The sequence below is a fragment of the Notamacropus eugenii genome, chromosome 1 (genome assembly GCF_028372415.1).
Source record: "Notamacropus eugenii isolate mMacEug1 chromosome 1, mMacEug1.pri_v2, whole genome shotgun sequence".
Lineage (NCBI taxonomy): Eukaryota > Metazoa > Chordata > Mammalia > Diprotodontia > Macropodidae > Notamacropus > Notamacropus eugenii.
This window is the reverse complement of record NC_092872.1, coordinates 443,968,340-443,988,029: the sequence shown is the minus strand read 5'-3', so window position 1 is coordinate 443,988,029 and position 19,690 is coordinate 443,968,340. Positions and strand designations below refer to the sequence as shown.

The 19,690-nt window shown below is 39.6% G+C and overlaps 2 protein-coding genes across 2 annotated transcripts; both read right to left on the bottom strand.

The window, feature by feature from the left end:
- Positions 1 to 116: 116 nt before the first annotated feature.
- On the bottom strand, positions 117 to 1,046 carry LOC140526592 (olfactory receptor 1G1-like). Its single transcript, XM_072642945.1, has one exon. It carries the CDS (start codon positions 1,044 to 1,046, stop codon positions 117 to 119), a length of 930 nt encoding a protein of 309 aa, XP_072499046.1.
- Positions 1,047 to 17,399: 16,353 nt separating this feature from the next.
- LOC140518246 (olfactory receptor 1N2-like) lies at positions 17,400 to 18,341 on the bottom strand. The gene has a single exon (XM_072630223.1). It carries the CDS (start codon positions 18,339 to 18,341, stop codon positions 17,400 to 17,402), a length of 942 nt encoding a protein of 313 aa, XP_072486324.1.
- Between the last annotated feature and the right edge of the window lie 1,349 nt (positions 18,342 to 19,690).

Sequence of the window (19,690 nt, the reverse complement as noted above, 5' to 3'; positions counted from 1 at the left end):
AGGGTAGTCCCAGAGATGTGACTATTCCTTGTCTCACATTCCGTGATGTTGGCTTGGATAAATCTAATTGTCTTCAAGACTTCCCCCAAATTCTGCATTCTATCTTACTGAAATAGTCAAGACCTCCTAGTAAGGAGCCTTCCCAAGGCTTCTTTCATGTCCTTGTTCCTCAGACTATATATAAAGGGGTTCAGCATGGGGGTCACCACAGCATACATCACAGCTGCCAACCTATCTTTTGCAGCTGAGTCAGCCTCAAAGGGAATGAAATACGCACCAATGGCAGCCACATAGAACAGGCAAACAGCAGTGAGGTGGGAGCCACAGGTAGAGAAGGCTTTGCATTTTCCCTTCACTGAAGGGACACGTAGTATGGTGGTCATGATGCGGACATAGGAAACAAGAATCATTAGGGGGATCAAAATGGTTAAGGCCCCACCCCAGTACATTAGCACATACTGGTTGGCATAAGGTTGGGAGCAGGAGAGCTTCATCAAAGGGAGCAACTCACAGAAGAAGTGGGAAATAGTATTAGAATCACAGAAGTGTAATTGAATTAGAAGGAGGGTGTGAGTCAAAGAATATAAATGAGCCAGGACCAATGACCCAGCCACCAGTAGGAAACACCGTTGGGGGCTCATGCAAATAGTATAGTGGAGAGGGTGGCAGATAGCAACAAGTCGGTCATATGCCATCACCCCTAGGAGGAAGACATCTAACCCAATGAACCACAGGAAGAAGAAAATCTGGGTAAGACACTCCCCATAGGGGATAGTTTGGATCTGAGTCTGAATGTTGAACAACATCTTTGGCACTGTGGTGGAAGACAAACACACATCGGTGAAAGAGAAGTTGGCCAAAAAGAAATACATAGGAGTGTGGAGGTGGGAGTCAGAGCAGATAGCCAATATGATGAGAAGATTCCCCACTACTGTAACAAGGTATATGGCCAGAAATAGCCCAAAGAGAATCAGCTGTTGCTCCAAATGCTGCGAGAGCCCGAGGAGGAGAAATTCAGAGACTCTTGTCTGGTTTCCTCTGTCCATTTTCTGGTATAACTGAGGAAAAGAAAGGCAGGATGTCATAATAACAATGAACATTTATCAAGCATCAAGAGGAGCCTTAAAATACAAAATACTAGAATACAGAATGTTTCTAGGGGAAGAACTTTTAAACATGGGATGTTAAAACATAAGACAGAATATTAGCTCTGGAGAGAACATTAGAGAGTAGAACAAAGGATGTTAGAGCTATAAATGATTAAAAATATTGTATTGGAGCTAGAAAAGACTCTAGAACATAGAATGTCAAGCTAGAAAGGAGGGACCTTAGAGAATATCTACTACACCTCCTAGTCTTCATCTTCCCAGAATTTCTTTGCAAAGAAAGAAGTTTGCATTTTTTCAGTTGAGAATGAGATAACAATTTCATAAGCACCTGCTATTAATAATAGTTGTTACTGGCAGAGTACTTAAAAGTTACAAAATACTTTACATCCATTCTTTCATTAGTATCTCACAACTACTTTTTGAGGTAAGTAGGTAGGGTCCATATGATCAATCTCATTTTATACATAAGAAAAGTGAGGTACATAGAGGCAAAACGACCTTCACCAGGTCACACAACTTACATGAGGCAAAGCTGGTACTAGATTCTGTGTCTTTGTGGGGCAGAGGGATAACCTAGTGCTTTCCACAAAACCTTACTGCCTCCAGTCAATCAATTAATCAGTCAGTCAATCAGCAAGCATTTATTAAGGACCTACTATGTATCAGGTACTGTGGTAAGTATGAAGGATACAAAGACCATAAAAGAAATACTCCTTGGCCATAGGATGTTCACATTCTATCAATAGGAACAGCATGTAGATATCTAACTATATCGTTGTATATGCATATGCAAATATAAAATAAATCCAAGGTAAATGAGGAGGAGCTAACAGCTAGGCAAGGGGAAATTTGGAAGTAGTATTTAATCTGGGCTTTGAAGAAAACTCAGAAATTCTAAGAGATGGAGATGAGGAAGGAATTCATTCCAAGTGTAGACTGTGGACAACCTATTCAAGGGCTCCATTCAATCTGTATTTTTCTTTGCCCACTTTAGACAGTACTCTGCACATACTACACACAATAATTTTTTTAATTAATGTCTTTAGTTTTTAAAGAAGTAAAAATAGTAAATGAACATGGGATCACAGAATCATGCCTGCCCTGAGACATGTCTATCGGATGTACAGGTTTCTGGCACTTATTTCATTTGAATCGTAATACTTGGGTTTGAATTTTGTCTCCACCATTTACCTTGGCTAAGGAATCTCCTCTTTGGGGAACTCATTTTCTTATCCATAACATGGAGATATAAGCATTTTCTCTAATACCTAACAGGGTTTTTCAATGAGAATTAAATGAAATAATGTGTATGAAGTGCTTTGAAATCTAGGTGCTAAGCAAATTCCCACTATTATGCTTTCCACCTGCTCAAAAAAATTGCATTATTTTCTTTACACTGTCTCTGATAGGTGGCCATCTAGAGGGTTCTAGACTCTGTTAAAAGACTTCCAAAAGCAGACCATTTCACTTTTAGACAGCTCTGTTTGTTAGAAATTTCCAAGTTATTTTCTTTAAGTTTTAATTACACTGAACCAAAATATGCTCCCCTGAAACACTGTTCTCATGTCTTTCCTTTGAGTACAATAAGTATCAATTGAATCCATCCCCACAATAAAACTCTGTCCATACTTGAAGAGAGTTATTTCCCCCATTTCCGATTTTTCATCCTCCCTTTCTTCAATGGTTCAACCATATGTTGTGATATGTTCCCACATCAGCTTGGTCACCCTCCTCTAGACAGCACACTGCAGGTTGTCTGTGTCCTGCCTAAAATGTGGAACCCAGAAATGAATGTAGTGCTTCAGATGTGGTCTGATTAAGACAGAGGACAGCAGGACTGTCTTGTGTTCTTTATGGACAATTGAATGTCTCTTCATGCCTCTTTAGATGGTAGGAGATTAAAATGAGATGAGCATTATCCAGGACTTACCAAGCTGGGCTGAGGCAATGTCTGACAGTGTTGCTTAGGGAATGTCTTCTTCTGGAGTAGAGGAGTTCCCAGAGAGGAGCTACCTGAGACTACTATGATGCAGACAACCTGATGGTTCTACACAAGGAATATTTACTGGCTTCAGACGCCCTGAGCTCCTCCTTAAAGACAAAAATGGAGTAATTGCCTCTGAGTCCCTGGGGCAATACTGTTTCTTTCAGGTGGAGATTCCTTTTCTGCAGGAAGATTTGGGAATAAGTCCCATTACCCAGAGGCCTGAAGTGAGCTTTTCTAGAACCTCCTATTGGTGCTTCACCCTCTACTCTTCAAACAAAACTTAAATGTGAGTATCAGAGATGTGGTTCCCAATATTCACACAATCATAGATTTAGAGAGTTGAGTGTGGACTTAACAAACATCTACTTCAATCCACGTATTCAAGGCATTCCCACTGTAACATAGCTTCCAACAAGATATACAACCTCAGCATGATAATCTTCAAGGAAACAACCCATTCCACTTTTGGAGAGATTTAAGTATCAGAAAGCTTTTTTCTGACATCAATTATATGTATGCTTCTTTATGACTTCCATTCCTTGTCTCTGGTTCTTACCTTTTAGACCCAATAAAGTAACTCAGTTTACTCCTCCACAAAACAGTCCTTTGAATGCTTGTACATGACTGCCATGTTCTCTTCGTGCCCAAGTTCAGAGCTACTATTTCTAGCATCCAGAACAATAAAATCCTGATGCTGACAGGGAACTTAAGAGTCATTGACTTTAGTCTGTCTCTTAAAAGGAATACCTTCTTATAACATATAGAACAAGTACTACCTGATCAAAGACCTCCAGTGATGGGGAAGTTATTTCTTGAAAGGCAGTTCTTTCCACTTGAGGAAAGGTCTCATTCATAGAAAGTTTTCCCTTATTTTAAACTGGAATCTCTATAACATCTGAACTTCATGACAACCTTAGAATGTAATAACAGCTGAAACTAAGGCAGTGCTTTAAGGTACTTAAAGGTACTTTAAGCCAAGATTTTTATAGATCTGAAATAATTTAATCCTTACAATAACCTTAAATGTTAGATACAGTAGGCAATATTCTTTGCATTTTACACATGAGGAAAACAGATGAAAAGAAGCTAAATAATTTTCCAAATGTCATACAGGTGGGACAGTGGCACTATTTCAACCAAGGTTTTCCTGAAACCAGGTCTATAACTCTTCCCTATGATGCATTATCTCTTCCATTAAGGATCATTAAATTTTTCTAGAGATAAATGTTTTCTTTTCTAGTCATCTGTTTCAAGTTATTTAAATATCTTAGTTTCAAATGCTTTAAATAAATCCACTTCAACTGAAGGATAATAGTTTCTTTCTGGCTGCTTGAAGTATTTTCTCCTTGACCTGGAAGCTCTGGAATTTGACTCTAATATTCCTGGAAATTTTCATCTTAGGATCTCTTTTAAGAGGTGATTGGTAGACTCTTTAAACTTTTCCTTCTACATCTAAGATATAAAGAAGTTTTCCTTGATAATTTTTTGAAGTATGATATCTAAGCTATTTTTTGATCATGGTTTTCAGGTAGTCAAATAATTCTTAATTACTTCTCCTGGATCTGCTTAATTGGTTTTTTCAATAAGATATTTCACATTTTTTTCTAATTTTTCATTCTTTCAACTTTGATTATTTCTTGATGTGTCATGGAGTTACCTCTTTTTTTCATTTGGTCAATTCTGATTTTAAGGAGTTCTTCAATGAACTTTTATGTTTCTTTGATCATTAGGCCAATTTTTTGAGGTATTTTCTTTCATATTTTTTAGCTTATTTTATCCAGATTTTAATTCTCTCATAATTTTATTGCATCACTCTCATTTCTTATCTTAACTTTTCCTCTCACAATCCTTTCTCTTTTTAAAAACTCTTTCAGGAATTCTTGCTGTACTTGAGTCCAATTAGCTTTTTTCTTTGAGGATTTGTTTGTAGCTTTTAAAAAAAAAAACATTGCTGTCTTCCTTTGAGTTTATATCTTGCTTTTCTCTACCACCATCATAAATTTTTATTGTCATGATTTTTTATTGTTTGCTCATTTTTCCAGCTTTTTGTTGACTTTGAACACTATATTGAGGCTGGGCTCTACACATCTAGGGGGTGGGGAGGCACTTTGCCAAACTTCAGGCTTTTTTGCCTTGCTGTTTTGAGACCTAGTTTTAGGTAAATGTAAGTTTTGGGTGCTTCCTGGTTAGGTCCTAGGTCCACTTAAGCAACAAGCCAGGGGATTATCTGGATTGGGAGGGTGTTTCAGTCTCAGCTGCAGGAATTTTTACCCTTAGGATAATGAGGGGGGTTGGGTGTCTGGGAACAGAGAAGACTAGGGTTTGTCTTCAGAGGAGGATACTGAAGCAAAGAAACCCTCATCTCCTCTAAAGAGTAACATCCAATGGTCACCTGCTCACAAAGAATTCATAGAAGTTTATTTATTTTTAAAAATATATTATTTATTTATTTTTCAGTTTTCAACATTCACTTCCATAAGAATTTGAATTCTAAATTTTCTCTCCATCTCTCCTCACTCCCACCCCAGGACAGCATGCACCCCATTCACTCCTTGCCCCAGTCTGTCCTCCTTTCTATCAACCCACTTCTTCCATGTCCCTTCCCTCTATTTTGCTGTAGGGCAAAATAGATTTCTATATCCTATCACCTGCACATCTTATTTCCCAGTGCATGAAAAAACACTTTTTAACATTCATTTTTAAAGCTCTGAGTTCCATATTCTTTCCCTTTCTCCCTCCCCACCCACCCTCATGGAGAAAGAAAGCAATTTGATACAGGTCATACATATGTAGCTATGCAAAATACTTCCATGGGTCATCTCTAGTCATCCTAATGAATATCTGGTCACTAGATTCAGATGGCTCTGGAGGAGAAGTGAGGCTGGTGACTTGCCCAGCACTCCCTCCCTCAAAACAAAGTCAAGTGCAAGTCATGTAGTAATTTCTCTGATGGCATGGTCTTCTTTGGCAATGAAGGATGAACACAATCCTGTGAGTAGAAGCAGCTGGCTGAATAGGGACCCAGCTAGCTGGGTAATTCAGCTCCTCCTCTCCTGTCTGACTCCTCCTCCCCTTCCTTTTCTCCAAAGGAAGGTAAATTTGGATGGCCAAAAGATGTCCAGTTGACTTGGGTTTTACTGACCAGTTTTCTTCCCTTCCCTTCCCTTCCCATCCCTTCCCTTCCCTTCTCTTCCCTTCCCTTCCCTTCCCTTCCCTTCCCTTCCCTTCCCTTCCCTTCCCTTCCCTTCCCTTCCCTTCCCTTCCCTTCCTGTCCTTTCCTGTCCTTTTCTTTCTTGTCTTTCCTTTACCAAAATCATAAACTTACTACACTGTGAAACCAGGATGCCAATGGGCCCTTGCCTAAGGGCTCTTCTGGGCCCTCCTAGTTTTAGAGTGATTATCAGTAGTAACTGTGGCTGTTTCTCTCCCAGCCTGTCTTTTTTTTTTTTTTTTTTGGCCTCATTAAAGGGGCCATGCCCTGGCTACTGCATAAACAGTCCTATTCAATGAATGGATGTTATCTCACCCTAAGTGAGTACCTGCAAAGACCTTGACCTAAAGGGCCCAAGGTCTCCCAGTGCATCCTGGGTTATCTCCTGTCATCCTGATGAATATCTGGTCACAGCATTCAGATGACTCTGGAGGAGAAGTGAGGCTGGGGATCTGCACAGCCCTCCTTCCCTCAAAACAAAGTCAAGTGCAAGTCATGTCATAATTTCTCTGATGGCATTGTCTTTTTTGGCAACAAAGGACAAACACAATGCAAAACACTTCCATAACACTCATTTTATGAAAGACTAACCACATTTCCCTCTGTCCTGTCCTGCCTTTCATTTATTACATTCTCTCCCTTGACCTGTCCCCCCACAATAGTGTTTGCTTCTGATTATCCCTTTCCCCAATTTCCTGTCCCTTCTATTAACTTCCCTCTCCTATCCCAATCCCCCCTGCCTTCCTGTAGGGTAAAATAGATTTCCATACCCAACTGAGTTTGTTATTTCTCCTTAAGCCAAATCCCATGAGAGTAATGTTTACTTTTTCCCCTTCATCTCCTCCCTTTCCCCCTACATTGTAAAACCTCTTTCTTGTCTCTTTTATGTGAGATGATTTGCTATATGCTCTACCTGTCCTTTTCTCTTTCTCCTAGTACATTCCACTCAACAGTAAATTTTATTTTTTAGGTATTCTCCCTTCATATGCAGGTCACCTTGTGCCTGTTGTCTATCTATATCTATATCTATGTGTATATGTATATATGTATGTATATGTAGATATATATATTTATGTATACATATATATATATATATGCAAGTAATACACATATACACCCATATACATATATATTTCTACACATATACATACACACACTTGTGTGTGTGTGTGTGTGTGTGTGCATCTGTGTATTCCCTCTACCCTAATACTGAAAAAGGTCTCATGAATTACAAATGTCATCTTTCCACGTAGGAAGGTAAGTAGTTCAGCTTTTATGAGTTCTTTATGGCTTCTCTTTCCTGTTTACCTTGTCAGGTTTCTCTTGATGCTTGTATTTTAAAGTCAAATATTCTATTCAGCTTTGGTCTTTTCAACAATTATGCTTGGAAGTCCTGTATTTCGTTGAAATTCCATTTTTCCCCTGAAATATTATATTCAGTTTTTCTGGTTTTAATTCTTGATTCTTGGTTTTAATCCTACCTCCTTTGATCTCTGGAATATCATATTCTAAGTTCTTTGATCCCTTAATATAGAAGCTGCTAAATACTATATTATCTTGTTTGTATTTCCACAATACTTGAATCATTTCTTTCTGACTATTTGTAATATTTTCTCCTTGCCCTGGGAACTCTGGAATTTGGCTACAATATTCCTAAGAGTATTTCTTTTGGGTTCTATATCAGGAGGTGATCCACTGTTTCCAAGAATTCTTTCCATTTCTATTTTACCTTCTGGTTCTAGACTATCAGGGCAGTTTTTCTTGATAATTTCTTGAAAGGTGATGTCTAGGTTCTTTTTTTGATCATGATTTCCAGGTAGACAAATAATCTTTAAATTATTTCTCCTGAATCTATTTTTCAGTTCAGTTGCTTTTCCAATGAGATATTTCACATTCTCTTCTATTTTTTTTAATTCTTTTGGTTTTGTTTTAAAATTTCTTGATTTCTCATAAACTCATTAGCTTCTATCTACTCCATTCTAACTTTTAAAGAACCATTTTCTTCAGTGAACTTTTGCACCTCCTTTTCCATTTGGCCAATTCTGCTTCTTAAGTCATTCTACTCCTCATTGGCTTTTTGCACCTCTTTTATCCTTTGGGTTAGTCTATTCTTAAAGGTGTTAATTTTTTTGTGTGTGTGTTTTTTTTTTTATTAAACTTTTAACTTTTATTTTCACACAATTTTGGGTTACAAATTTTCTCCCCTTTTTTTCCCTCCCCCCCCAGACCCAAGCTTTCTAATTGCCCCTGTGACCTATCTGCTCTCTCCTCTATCCTCCCTCCCTGCCCTTGTCTCCGTCTTCTCTTTTGTCCTGTAGGGCCGGATAGCTTTCTTGACCCCTTAACCTGTATTTCTTGTTACCCAGTGGTAAGAACATTACATTTGGTCCTAACACTTTGAGTTCCGACTTCTTTAGCTCCCTCCCTCTCTACCCCTTCCCCTTGGAAGACAGGCAGTTCAATATAGGCCATATCTGTTTAGTTTTGCAAATGATTTCCATACTAGTTGTGTTGTATAGGCCTAACTATATTTCCCTCCGTCCTGTCCTGTCCCCCATTACTTCTATTTTCTTATGGTCCTTTCCCTCCCCATGAGTGTCGACCTTGTATTGCATTCTCCTCCCCATGCCCTCCCCTCTATCCTCCCCCCCATCCTGCTTGTGCCCCTGTCCCCCACTCTCCTGTATTATGAGATAGGTTTTCCTATCAAAATGAGTGTGCATTATATTCTTTCCTTTAGTGGAATGTGATGAGAGTAGACCTCGTGTTTTTCTCTTGCCTCCCCTCTTTATCCCACCGCTAATAAGTCTTTTGCTTGCCTCTTTTATGAGAGATAATTTGCCCCATATAACTTCTCCCTTTCTCCTCCCAATATTTCTCTCTCACTGCTTGATTTCATTTTTTTTTTAAGATATGATCCCATCCTCTTCAATTCACTCTGTGCACTCTGTCTCTATGTATGTGTACGTGTGTGCATGTGTGTGTGTGTGTACTCCCACCCAGTGCCCAGATACTGAAATGTTTCAAGAGTTATAAATATTGTCTTTCCATGTAGGAATGTAAACAGTTCAACTTTAGTAAGTCCCTTATGATTTCTCTTTGCTGTTCGCCTTTTCATGGTTCTCTTCATTCTTGTGTTAGAAAGTCAAATTTTCTTTCCAGCTCTGGTCTTTTCATCAGGAAAATTTGAAAGTCTTCTATTTCTTTGAAAGACCATTTTTTCTCCTGAAGTATTATACTTAGTTTTGCTGGGTTGGTGATTCTTGGCTTCAGTCCTAGTTCCTTTGACTTCTGGAATATCCTATTCCATTCCCTTCTATCCCTCAATGTAGAAGGTGCCAGGTCTTGTACTATCCTGATTGTATTTCCACAATACTTGAATTGTTTCTTTCTAGCTGCTTGCAATATTTTCTCTTTCACCTGGGAATTCTGGAATTTGGCCACAATGCTCCTAGGAGTTTCTCTTTTTGGATCTCTTTCATGCGGTGTTCTGCGGATTCCTTGAATATTTATTTTGCCTTCTGGTTCTAGAATCTCAGGGCAGTTTTCCTTGATAATTTCATGGAAGATGATGTCTAGGCTCTTCTTTTGATCATGGTTTTCAGGTAGTCCCAGAATTTTTACATTGTCTCTCCTGATTCTATTTTCCAGGTCAGTTGTTTTTCCAATAAGATATTTCACATTATCTTCCATTTTTCGAATCTGCGCAGTATGTTCTGAGATATCTGTCTTTCTTGAAAAGTCCAAAGCTTCCATCTGTACCATTCCAGGTTTGAAAGATCTATTTTCTTCAGTGAGCTTTTGAATCTCCTTTTCCATTTGGTTAATTCTGCTTTTGAAAGCATTCTTCTCCTCATTGGCCCCTTGCACCTCCCTAGCAAGCTGAGTTAGGCTAGTTCTCAAGGTGCCAATTTCTTCAAGATTTTTTTGGTTCTCCTTTAGCAGGGAGCTGATCTGTTTTTCATGCTTCTCCCTTATCCCTCTCATTTCCCTTCCCAGCTTTCCTCCACCTCTCTAACTTGATTTTCAAAATTCCTCTTGAGCTCTTCCATGGCCCGAGCCCATTGGGTGGGCTGGGACACAGAGTCCTTGATTTCTGTGTCTTTGCCTGATGGCAAGCCTTGTTCCTCCCCATCAGAAAGGAAGGGAGGAAGTGTTTTTTCTCCGATAAAGTACCCTTCAATAGTTTTATTTCTTTTCCCTGTTCTTGGCATTTTCTCCACCTAGTGGCCTGACCTCTGAATGTTCTCCTCACACCCACCTCGCCTCCTGGTCCTCCCAGCCAGCGTTTGGGGACTGAGATTCAAATGCTGCTTCCCGCCTTAGGATTTTTGGCGGGGGCAGGGCTGTTATTCAGTGTTAAATTAGGCTCAGGTGCTGAGGTCAGGGGCAGGGCCGCCTCTCTGGCTCAATTCCCTCAGGGGGTTTATGCACAGACCTTCCACAATGGATCCAGGCTCCCGCTCACTTGGGAAGCCCCTGTCCACAGCCGCCTCTCAGCCCCCACCTCCCAGGGGGGCCTGAGCCTTGGGGGCACCTCACTCCCCTCTCAACCCTCCAAAGAGACTCTCTCACCTACCCCCGTCAGTCACCTGTTGGTGGGGGGGCCCGTGCTGACGCTGAAGATCCCGCCTCCGGAGCCCTTTCAGATCTGTGCCTCTCGGAGCCATGGCCGCCGCCGCTGCCGCAGGTCCGGGCTGGGCACCGCGTCTGCAGCGCGACGGACCTTTTGCGAGAGGTTTGCTGGTCCCTTTGTGGGTGGGGGGACCCGCGTGGCCGCTGGAGATCCTGTCCCGGTGTCAGTGAAAATTGGAAAAAATATGGATCTTTTTCTCACAGTGTCGCTGCTGCGGTATGGTTGCTCTCTGCTACCCGCCCTGGCGCCCAGTCCACAGCCGAAGGACCCCCCGTGAGAGGTTTGCAGGTTTCTCTGGAACAGAAATCTCCCTCGCTCCAATATTCCGTGGTCTCTGGGTGCAGAATTCGCCCTGGGTTAGTCCCCTCTGCCGTTCTGTGGTTTGTGGGTTCGGAGCTATGTGTATGTGCGTCTTTCTACTTCGCCATCTTGGTTCCACCCCCACATATACTTTCAAATATAGTTGCCAGAGAGAGAAGAACCAGCTTCTGGGTTTTCAATTCCTGGGGGGCTCCTTAGCCTCTGCTGCTCAGAGTCTCCTCTGGCCAAACAAACACTTGCAATCAGTAAGCCCCCAAAGGTGTTAATTTTATTCAGCATTTTTTTGGGTCTCCTTTAGCAAGCTGTTGACTCATTTTTCATGATTTTCTTGCATTGTTCTTATTTCTCTTCCCAATTTTTCCTCCACCTCTCTTACTTGATTTTCAAAATCTTTTTTGAGTACTTCCATGTGCTGAGACCATTTCATATTTTTTTGGAGGTTCTGGACATAGGAGTCTTGGCCTTGTTTTCTTCTTCGATTTGTATGCTTTGGTCTTACTCTGGTTGCATGCTTTGATCTTCCTCATCTGAAAGGATGGCAGAAAAATACCCTTTCACTAAAAAGTAACCCTCTGTAGTCTTATTTTCCCCCCTTTTGGTCATTTTCCCAGTCAATTACTTGATTTTTGAGCCTTTTGTTAAGTGGAGGGAATACGACCCCAGGCTTTAGAGGTTTTGTGCAGCTATTCTCTGAGATATCTCTAGCAACCTGTAAGTTCTCAATTCTTCCAAAGTGGCATAGTCAAGGGAGAGGTGTTTCCTCCTCTTCTGGCATGTGCTCTGCTCTGTGAGCAACCACAAGCTGTCTTTTATGACCTGGAACTGCAAGTAGGATTCCCTCTCTATGGCTGCCAACAGCTTCTCCATGCCAGAGCTCCTTCTCACACCAGAACTGCCACTCAGGACTTAGACCCAGATTAGCTCCTTTATTTCCCCACTGTCTGTATGCCTAGAGCTGCAGATGTGGCTGCTGCTACAGCACTGGCTGCCACCATGCTCGGGCTGAGGCTGGACCACATTCCCCTCTCCCCCAGGGAAGAGTTTCTCATTGACCTTTGAAGATGTTTTTGGTGTTTGTGGGTTGAGAAATCTGGAGATCTCAGTAGCTTCCCATGATTCAGTGCCCTGAAGCCTGCTCCAATCCTGTCTGTGCTGGCATAGTCCATGCTGGACTGGGCTGTGGTCTAGTCCAGTGCAATGGAACCTTCTTGTCAGCTTTCCAGGCTGCCTTAGGCTGGAAATCTGTTTCACTCTGTCATTTTTGTGGTTTCTGCTGCTTTAGAATTTGTTTTGAGTCTTTTTTTTACAGGTATTTTAAGGGCTTTGTGGGGAGAACTCAAGCGGGTCCATGTTGCTACACTGCCATCTTGGCTCCATACTGCCAAAGAAGTTTAAAAAGACTTTAAAAATCAAATGAGAGAGAGTAAGGAAAAATTTTGAAAAAAAACAATCCAAGAAAAAAACAAGAAGATTATGAAAAGAAAGTCAACCAATAAGAAAAAGAGATTCAGAATCTTAAGGAAGAAAACAACTCCTTGAAAATCAGAATTGGGTATGTGGAAGCCAGCAAAGTTATGAGACCAAGAAATAATAAAAAAAAATATAAAGAATTAAAAAATAGAATAGAATGTGAAACATCTCATAAAAAAATAACTGATTTGGAGAACACATCAAGAAGACAAAAACTTAAGAATAATCAGACTACCTGAAAGCTATAATCAAAAAAATAATATTTTTATAATAATACTCGAAATAAAGAGAATTGCCCTGAAGCATTAGAACAACAGGGGAAAGAAGAAATAGAAAACTCCACCAATTACCACCTGAAAGAGACCCTATGAGGAAATTCCATAGGAATATTATAGTCAAATTCTGAAATCCCCAGATCAAAGATAAAATATTGAAAGCAACAAGAAAAAAAATCAAATATGATGGTACAACAATTGGAATAACACAAGACCTAGCAGCACCTACCTAAAAGACCTCAGGTCATGGAACACCCTATATGGAAGAGGAAGAGCAAAGAACTGGAGTTTCAGCAGAAGATATCATATCCAATAAAGTTAAGCATAATCTTGAACGAAAAAAGGGACATTAAATGAATTGTCAGACTTTCAGAACTTTGTTTTAAAAAAAACCCAACCTATCTTAACTTACTAGATTTGACATACAAGAACCAAGGGAAATATAAGGTACATCCCAAAGACTAATTACAGACTGTTTACTTTTTATGTAGGTAAAATGTAAAGCATATATCTAATATTGTTATTAGTAATTAGGTAGTTTGTAAGAAATATTGGGGTAGATGTGAATATGATGTAACTTTAAAAAAAGTACAGCCATTTGGTAAGAGCTAAAAAGAAGAAACATCCACATATATGGAAGGTTCCGTACAGGGACCTCTCCTCTTCTTTATCTATGCTCTCTCAATAATCTCATTAATTCTCAGTTTATACAATGCAGTCTCTGTGAAGATAACTTCCAAGTAAACATAGCCAATTCTTATCTCTCTCCTGAATTTAGCTCCATACTTCTTGCTTCCCATTTGTTATCTCCATTTGGATGTTCCACAAGTATTTCAAACTAATTATATACAAAGCAAAACTAATTATTACCTTTCCTCCTGAACTTACCTATCCTTCTAACTTTCCTATTCCTATAGAGGGCAATAACCTTCCAATCACCCAATTTCAGAGTCTAGGAGTCCTCTCTAACTCTTTGTTCTCCCTCAAACCCATAGCCTATATATTTCTATGTCTTATCAGTTGCACTTCCTCCAAATATCTCAAGTCTGTTCATTTTTTTCTCCTAACACAGTCACTACCCCTAGACTAATTGCACATTACTGCCACTTTACACTGTATGTTTTAGCCAGTCTGGTCTACTTGCCATTCTCCAATACAAGACATTTCATCTCATTTACCAAACCTTGGAACTTGCAAAATCCACTGTTAGCCTCCATACTTGTGCACACACTGTCCCCCATGCCTGAAAGGCTCACCCTCCTCAACCATACCTCTTAATCCCCTTCTTTTCTTTTGAGACTTGGCTCATGCCACCTTCTTTTTTTAATAGTATTTTGTTTTTTCCAATTACATGTAAAGAAAACTTTCAACATTCCTATATGACAAATATAGCCTGTATGTAAAATTTTGTATGTTCTGAAAACCAGTATTTACTCACCTATGAACATGCTATATTCCCCTAGTAAAATGCAAATCTCCAGAGGGTAGGAGCTGCTTTGCCTTTATATTTCCATCTCTAGGCCCTAGTAAAATGCCTCGCACAAAGTAAACACTTGGTAAATGCTTCTTGCTGATTAATAGCACCTAGGTAACAGGCTCATCATAAAGTTTAAATAAGATCATGGATGTAAAAGCACTTTGCCAATTAGAGAGATTTATAAATGTCAGTCATCATCTTGAGCTTTGCACCTAGTAGGCATTTAACAAATCTTATTGAATGGATTTCATATTAGGAAAGGCAAGGCAAATATCCTAAATGAGATATATGAATAATAATGGATGTTAGGATAATTTCAATAGCTCCTATTATATGTCAGGAAAAAGAATTCTGACTACATGTGGTTGGCTAATCTTTTCAAGGAAGAGTGCTTTAAGACGGGACGTTCTTCTATGCTTGGTTCAGGACTTACTATTACTTCTCCCTCAACAGTGGCCCTGTCTCTATCCATCTTCCCCTGGTCATGGTTATTGCCTACCTTTATCCCCTACCTTCATATTCTCCTCTGTGATGTTATGTAGGTCAGATCAAGTTGTCAACAGTTTGCAGTGAACCTTCAACAAGGAAATAGAGGTTTGATAGTTATCTCCACCCCTTACCAGCTGTGGGACTTTGGGGGAAAAAGAAATTTCTTTGGCTTACATTTTCCTCATCTGTAAAGTGAGAGTGTTGGATTAGATCAGTGATTTCTAATCTGGTAGCTGTGTTCACAGGGGGGTACTGGTAAATATATAACATTGAGCTCTCTGGGAAAAAATGTATGCATGAAACACTTTTAAGTTGAATTTGCATTATTAAAAATTTCTCCATCACTTTCTTAAGTCTAGACAATTAACAAAACAATAGATCAAGCCTTGATTTGGAGAATTTTCTGATTTCTGAGATTTAAATGCTCACACAGAAAATTTAACAAGGAACTATTAATGGCAAATTTGGGTGAGTTTTAGCACACTCCAAGTTGTGGACCCTTGCTGCACCATGAAGTTTCCTCAAGTAGGCAATTTCATAAAATAACTCATTATAATAAGTATACAAACTTTTCCTCTGAAAAATTAATGAATAATATACTTCCCCAGATGTCTATAAATATTTTCAACTGTATGTAAATGCTTTTATGAGTAATAAAATATAAATCAATCTGAAAGTGGTGTGAAAAATTCATGAAATCATGCATTTTCTTAATCAGTAGATACTAAAAGTAAAACATCTGTCATATGGGGAACTGTGAAATTAATATGCTAAAAGAAGGAGGAACCATTAAACCCCAAAGTCTTTTCTAGCCCTAGATTCTGTAAGCCTATAGAAATCAATTCACTTTCGAAAAGTGAATTAGACTTTTCTTCCATGAGGTTACTACGTGATATCCTGCAGCTGTTACTTACATGTGTCTTGCTTGAGAGAATAGAATGTCAGAGCTGAAAGGGACCTCAGACTGCTAGACTTAAAAAGGCTTTAATACATACAATGTTGGAACACGGTGTTACTACTGGAATGAACCTTGGAGTTCTTGGATGCAACCCCTTTAATTTACAGAGAAAACTGAATCCCAGAGCGTAGAATCAAGCATTGAACTGAAAAAGTCAATAGGCAAAAATTTTACTCAAAAATTTTACTTGGTGAGGTTATAGAAGGAAGAGAAAGCATACTTTTCTTAGGCATATTTTCTTACAAAAATTGTACCCTTTATTAAAACAGTTCAACTCATGACTGAAGCAGGAAAGTTGATCACAGTCATCTACTGTATTAGACATCTACTATGTGCCACACACTGAGCTAAATGCTAGGGATGCAAAGAAAGGGAAAAGACAGTCCCTGCTCTCAAGAAGTCCATAAAAAATTTAATGTGGAAGATAACATGTGAACAAGTATGTACAAATAAGATATATGCAGGATAAATGTGGGGGGTAGGGTAGTGGCAGAGAGATAGTGTTAAGATTAAGGAGTACTGGAAAAAGCTTCTTACAATAAGAGACACTCTTGAAAGAAACAATACTATAAAATTTGATAACTTTTCCCACATATCTTTAACTGGTAGCAAACTGTCATAATAGCTTTTATTATTCACACACTGAAATCAGAATATTCACCTTGCTTCTCCAGATATGAAATTCAAATTCCTTTTGGAGTGTGAACACATCTAACTTCACCTTTTTTTTAAATAAAAAAATAGTCCCTTGTTTATTAAAAACACTAGAAACATGACTGGTAGCAAAAATAAATTCAATTGACAGACACAAAACTTCAGAACAATGGCAACAAAAGGTTAAAGGGGGAAGATTTTTGTAAGAATGCAACCCCTCCCTCCCTATTCTACACCCATCCCCTTCTCTACCACCTCACTACCTTTTTTTCTGCCTTATTTTACTCTTCTACTGTAGTAACTCAAAATCTTTCTATTCAAAACACCTTTAAAATCTGTTCCCCTTGAATACCCTAGGGATCTAGCAGCCCAGGGGTTTTTTAGATCTGGGCTGATAGCATATTGGCAGGGAAAAAGCACTAGATCTTCTCCCTATGTGGCTCTGATGCACTGATAAAATGGTACTGTTTTGTGGAACAATAGTGGGACCACACTGTAAATACCATGAGATCAGGTACCATGATTTATCCAAACTTTATATAATCACCAGTGCATGTGATAGGTGCCTAATAGATACACATTCATTGAATAAATAAATGAAGGAAAGGGAAATGAAGGAAATCTCCTTCCAATTCCCCATGTAGGGTTTGGCAAGTCCAAGCTTCACCCAGGACAGACTTCTCAGATAGCTCTCTCCTAATAGCCCAAGGTAATGGTGCTGGAAATCTCAGGACAAGAGAAGATGGAGTGGAGTGGGATAGACTTGGGTGAACTGAAGTAGGGTGAAGTTATCATAAGGAGCAGCATTGCTTTTATGGAGAGGAAAGAGTTTTTCCATTGCCAAGAAGCTTCCCTAGTGCCCCTTTCATGTCTCTGTTCCTCAGGCTATAGATGAATGGGTTCATCATGGGGGTCACCACCATGTAGAGGAGAGCAGCTGCATTCTTCCTTTGAATGGAATAGCTAGATGATGGGAATAAATACACACCCATTAGGGAACCATAGAAAAGTAAGACAACAGTGAGGTGGGACCCACAGGTGGAGAAGGCTTTCCATCTTCCTTCAGAAGAGAAACCAAGGATAGCAGAGGTGATTTGTGCATAGGAGAGGACAATAAGGGCAAGGGGAACAATGAGGAATATTGCTCCCAAGATGATTATCATCAGTTCATTTATGTGGGTATCTGAGCATGCCAACTTTAGCAGGGGACTAATATCACAGAAGAAGTGGGGGATGACGTGATGGGTACAGAAGTCCAGGTGGGCCAGTAGAATGCTATGTGTCAGGGCAGGAATATTGGTCAGAGCCCAGCACACACTCAGCATCAGCACACAGTGCTGGGGGCTCATGACTGAGGCATAGTGAAGGGGATGACAAATAGCGACATAGCGGTCATAGGCCATTGCAACCAGGAGGAGGTTGTCAAGACACCCAAATGCAAGAAGGAAATATAACTGGGTGATACATCCAACATAGGAGATGGTCTGATGTTGGGTCTCAATGTTCACCAGCATCTTGGGGATGGAAGTTGATGTAAAACAGATGTCTGCAAAGGACAGGTTGGCTAAGAAGAAATACATAGGACTTTGGAGGTGGGAGTCAGAGCTAATGGCTAATATGATAAGAAGGTTCCCCACCACCGTGATCAGGTACATGACCAGGAAAAGTCCAAAAAGCAGTCTCTGCTGATCTGGCCATTCAGAGAATCCCAAGAGGATAAATTCAGTGATGCTTGTTCTGTTTTCCTGTCCCATGTGTCTCTCATTGTCTGTGAAAATGAAAATACTCTATAAATCAATTCTTACTGAGTTCCTGTTTGTATCTACTCTTTTGCTATGGTCTTCAGTTAAAAGAAGGAAGGGGCATGATCTCTGTCTTGGATTGGGTTTCAACCTTACTGAAGTTGATACCTAGTGGTGTGACCAGGGAAAAGCTGTTTCTCCTCTCTATGACTCAGTTTCCTCATCAGCAAATGGAACTCCAAATTTGTAATCTAAACTTTGAAGTTTTTGTGAGTAAAGCACTCTAAAAATGTGAGGTATGATTAAAAGTAGAGGAGCTGAAACTAATACACATGATTAGATTTTTAGGACTGTGAACAATTTAGGACTGTTTTTAAGCAAGTGCTAGGTTGGTTGGTACAGTCTAAATGGGGTTGCTCAGAGAAAGGAGAAATCAGTGAAATCTGGAAGAACAAGGCAGGCTTTCAAGAGGAAGAAGTACTTGGACTGGGATCAAACGGATGGAGAGTATTTAATTGATTAGTTTCACCAGGTCAGGAATGAATGGATTATTGTTTAGTTGGTATAAATATAGGCCATTCTCTGCCACCCCACATCTCATGTTGTAGACAGTATGGTATTTAAGACTCAAGATCCTGACTGTGTGACCCTGGAAAAATCATCTTACCTCTCTGGGCCTCAGCTTTCTTATCAATGAATTATTAATATCCTTGTTCTGCTCATTTAATGGGATTGTTGTGATGAATTAGCACACTTTTCTAAGGTAGTTATTCTGATCATAAAACCTGAGTATAGCCTATATTTGGACATTAAAATTATTACAAGAGTTTTGTTCTTTTGTTCAGGAGAAAAGATAGAAAACAAAATCTTATTAATTGGAAGAAGATTAATTTTAAAATAATTTTTAAAAAGGAAGTTAAAATATACTAGAAGCATAGCTTAAGCTTAACTAAGCAATAACAGTCAAAAAAAGCAACTGTAGCTTCCATGCTAGCCTCCATGATTGTGTTTTTGTGCACTCCTCTACATGTGTGTGTGTGTGTGTGTGTGTGTGTGTGTGTGTGTGTGTGTGTGTCCTGGGAATTACGGTGGGGTTGCCCTCACTATTGGTGCTATAAAACAGGCAGATTTCAGTTTATTCCTCTCTTGAGTCCCTTAGAGGTAGGAATTAATCACAAAATCATTCAAATTGCTACCCATCCCCTGCAACTCTGAGGCTAGAAAAAAATTTTGAGAGTATGTTATAGGAGAAAATTTCCCATCCTGAACTCCCCAGATATGTTGCACTCTGGGCTGTGTTGAGGATCCATTTCCTTCTTGTAGCTCATGCTCAAAGCTATAGGATTCTGGGGAGTCAAGGA

Bases quoted from the DNA above. Each gene is read 5' to 3' on its own strand.
- LOC140526592 (XM_072642945.1), bottom strand. From the start codon at position 1,046: ATGGACAGAGGAAACCAGACAAGAGTCTCTGAATTTCTCCTCCTCGGG.
- LOC140518246 (XM_072630223.1), bottom strand. From the start codon at position 18,341: ATGGGACAGGAAAACAGAACAAGCATCACTGAATTTATCCTCTTGGGA.